Source organism: Guillardia theta, assembly GCF_000315625.1.
Source record: "Guillardia theta CCMP2712 unplaced genomic scaffold GUITHscaffold_307, whole genome shotgun sequence".
NCBI lineage: Eukaryota > Cryptophyceae > Pyrenomonadales > Geminigeraceae > Guillardia > Guillardia theta.
Genome location: NW_005434370.1, coordinates 1 through 2,500, shown reverse-complemented (window position 1 = coordinate 2,500; position 2,500 = coordinate 1). Strand labels below are relative to the sequence as shown.

Genomic DNA, 2,500 nt, shown 5'->3' with positions numbered 1-2,500 from the left:
TCCTTCTCGTCCTCCTCCCCCCCCCCCTCATTCCCTCTCCTCCTCCTCACCCTCCATCCTCACTTCCTGCTTCTCCTTCTTCCCATTCCCTCTCTCTTGCCCCCCCTCGCCCCCCCCCACCCTCTCTCTCTCGCACCATCTCGATGTGGTGCTTGGTGAAGCAAGCGATCTTGTCCTCGAGGCAGTCGGGCATGTTGAGATCGATTGCAAGAGAAGCAGCATTCACGATGACCTGCCGTCCCGTTAACTCGATATCTCCCGCAGCTTCTTGTATCTCCATCCTCCTTTCTTTCTTCCTTTCTTCCTTCACCATTGCTTTCAAATCTTCTTCCACATCCTGCTTCATCTTTCCTACATTCCCTTCGTCTTGTCTAAATGTTTCCTCGTTCTTCCCAGTCTTGGTGTTGGTCCTCGTTCGCGTCCTCCTCGTCCTCGTCCTCGCCCTGGTCCTCCTCCTTTCTTCTCGTCCTCCTCCTCCTTCCCGTCCCCCTCCTCTCACCTGCAGATGCTCGTCGCTCATCTTGTGGTCGTCTTCTTCTGCAGACGAGAACTTCTTGATCATCGCCTTGTACGTCGGAGTGAACATCTCGATCGTATCCAGCAGCCGAAGCCGGTCCTCCTTCACGTACGACTTTCTGATCTGACCTGCTCCCAGCCTCATGACCAGTCCCCTCTTCGTCCTCCTCCTCGTCTTCGTCCTCCTCGTCCTCGTCCTTGTCTCCTACTCCTACTCCTTCTTCTGCACCTCCATCCTTCCTCCTCCTCCTCCTCCTTCCTCCTTCCGCCCCCCTCTTCCTGCTTCTCCTCCTCTACTCACCGATCATCTTGTGGTACTTCCAGAACTCGATCCTCTCGTTCCCGCGTCCGTCCTTGCTCGTCTTCACCTGGGGACCGACTAGGGTGTCAGAACCCTCCCCCGCAAGACCTGAGCCCACAGCTCGAGTCGAGCTGGACTTACGTTGGATCTCTTCTCCTTGACTTTGGTCAGCATCTCGTCGCCGATGTCTTCGGACACGCAGTTGTCAACTACAGACCTGCAGCAGCGATGTCAGCTCTTCATCCATCGTCCTCGTCCTCGTCCTCGTCCTCGTCCTCGTCCTCGTCCTCTTCTCCTCATCTTCTCGTCCTCGTCCTCTTCTCCTCATCTTCTCGTCCTCGTCCTCGTCCTCCTCATCTTCTCGTCCTCGTCCTCGTCTCCACCCCCTTCCTCCTCGTCCTCCTCCCCTCACCCTCCCGGCAGCGAATCCTCGGTGTTGGTCCAGATGACGCACTTATGCGCCAGCTGCTTCTGGAGCGACTGCGAGACTTCAGCTGGGGTCCAGCACATTGACAGGGTCGCTTGTCAAACCTTGATCCGCAGCTGCAGGATCAGGACGTCGTCCGTTGACTTGAGCGCCTGGTTGCAGGGCCCACGCTGCGACCGTTATAAGTTTGACTAGCGGTTACGAGGGGTTCGACCTCGACGAGCTGGTAGATCTCGCGGAGGGTCTGCAGCTGCTGGGGCTGCAGGTCGCCGCCGGCGATGATGGAGGGGCCGATGACTGCGAGAGAGTGAGAGGAGGAGAAGGAGGAGGAGGAGGAGGAGGAGGAGAACGAGGAGGAGGCAGGCGGGGGAGAAGGAAGAAGGAGGAGGAGGATGACGAGGATGACGAGGACGAGGACGAGAAAGAGGAAGAGGTGGCTACGGAAAGGGGGGGAGGGAGGAGCGAGAATCAGAACGGAGGAAGGAGTCCCGCCCAGTAAGGAGAGGAGGAGAAGGAGAGACCGTCATAGTCCCTGAAATACTCGAATGCTTGACGTATGAAACGCTTCTCCCTGTCCTATGTTCTCAGCTCCTCCTCCTCCCTCCTCCTCCCTCCTCCTCCCTCCTCCCTCCTTCTCCTCCTGCTTACTTGTCTGTCATGGACAGGACACCATCTGGAGACTCGTCCTGTATGGTTAAGATCAGTTCGCCCCCGCTCTCCTTGCTCCATCATTCTTCTGCTCCTGCTGCTGATCGTCCAATATCACTCTCTCCGCCTTGTCTCTTACTCCACTACTTCTCCCTCTCCACTGCCTCCTGCTCCTCCTCTTGCTTTTTATCAACCTCCTCCTGCTCCTGCTCCTCCTGCTCCTCCTGCTCCTCCTGCTCCTGCTTCTCGTCCTCCTCTTCTTCCTGCTCCTCCTCCTGCTTCCAGCTCTCTTCCTCCTCCTGCTCGTTCTCAGGCCAGACCTGCTGGGACATCAGCCTCCAGCCATCCTGCGTCTTGAACCAGGTGGTAGTTCCAGTCCCTTCGTAGAACCACCTGCCCACAGGTCAGCGAGCTGGAGTCCTGCTGGGGTCGGAGAACCTCTGCAGGTCGCCGAAGTCTCCCCGATCTTCCAAGGGGCTGTGAGGGGCTGCAGGACAAGTTGAGAGGACGCGAGGGAGGAGGAAGAACGAAGGGAGAGGGAATGGGAAGGGGGGAGGGAAGGAGAGGGAGGAGGAGGAGAAATGAGGAGAGGAAGAGCAGGAGAAGCA

At 58.0% G+C, this 2,500-nt stretch overlaps 1 protein-coding gene across 1 annotated transcript in view; it reads right to left on the bottom strand.

Annotated features, from left to right (window-relative positions):
- Positions 1 to 2,379, bottom strand: part of GUITHDRAFT_149244 (hypothetical protein) — a gene marked incomplete at both ends in the record, with an annotated part of 2,964 nt that extends 585 nt beyond the window's left edge. Inside the window, 10 exons of the mRNA XM_005818436.1 lie at positions 121 to 645; positions 818 to 884; positions 959 to 1,034; positions 1,230 to 1,297; positions 1,349 to 1,414; positions 1,459 to 1,541; positions 1,766 to 1,815; positions 1,893 to 1,930; positions 2,087 to 2,285; positions 2,331 to 2,379. Of these exons, the coding sequence (XP_005818493.1) occupies positions 121 to 645; positions 818 to 884; positions 959 to 1,034; positions 1,230 to 1,297; positions 1,349 to 1,414; positions 1,459 to 1,541; positions 1,766 to 1,815; positions 1,893 to 1,930; positions 2,087 to 2,285; positions 2,331 to 2,379 (1,221 nt within the window). The remainder of the gene's footprint in view (positions 1 to 120; positions 646 to 817; positions 885 to 958; positions 1,035 to 1,229; positions 1,298 to 1,348; positions 1,415 to 1,458; positions 1,542 to 1,765; positions 1,816 to 1,892; positions 1,931 to 2,086; positions 2,286 to 2,330) is intronic.
- Between the last annotated feature and the right edge of the window lie 121 nt (positions 2,380 to 2,500).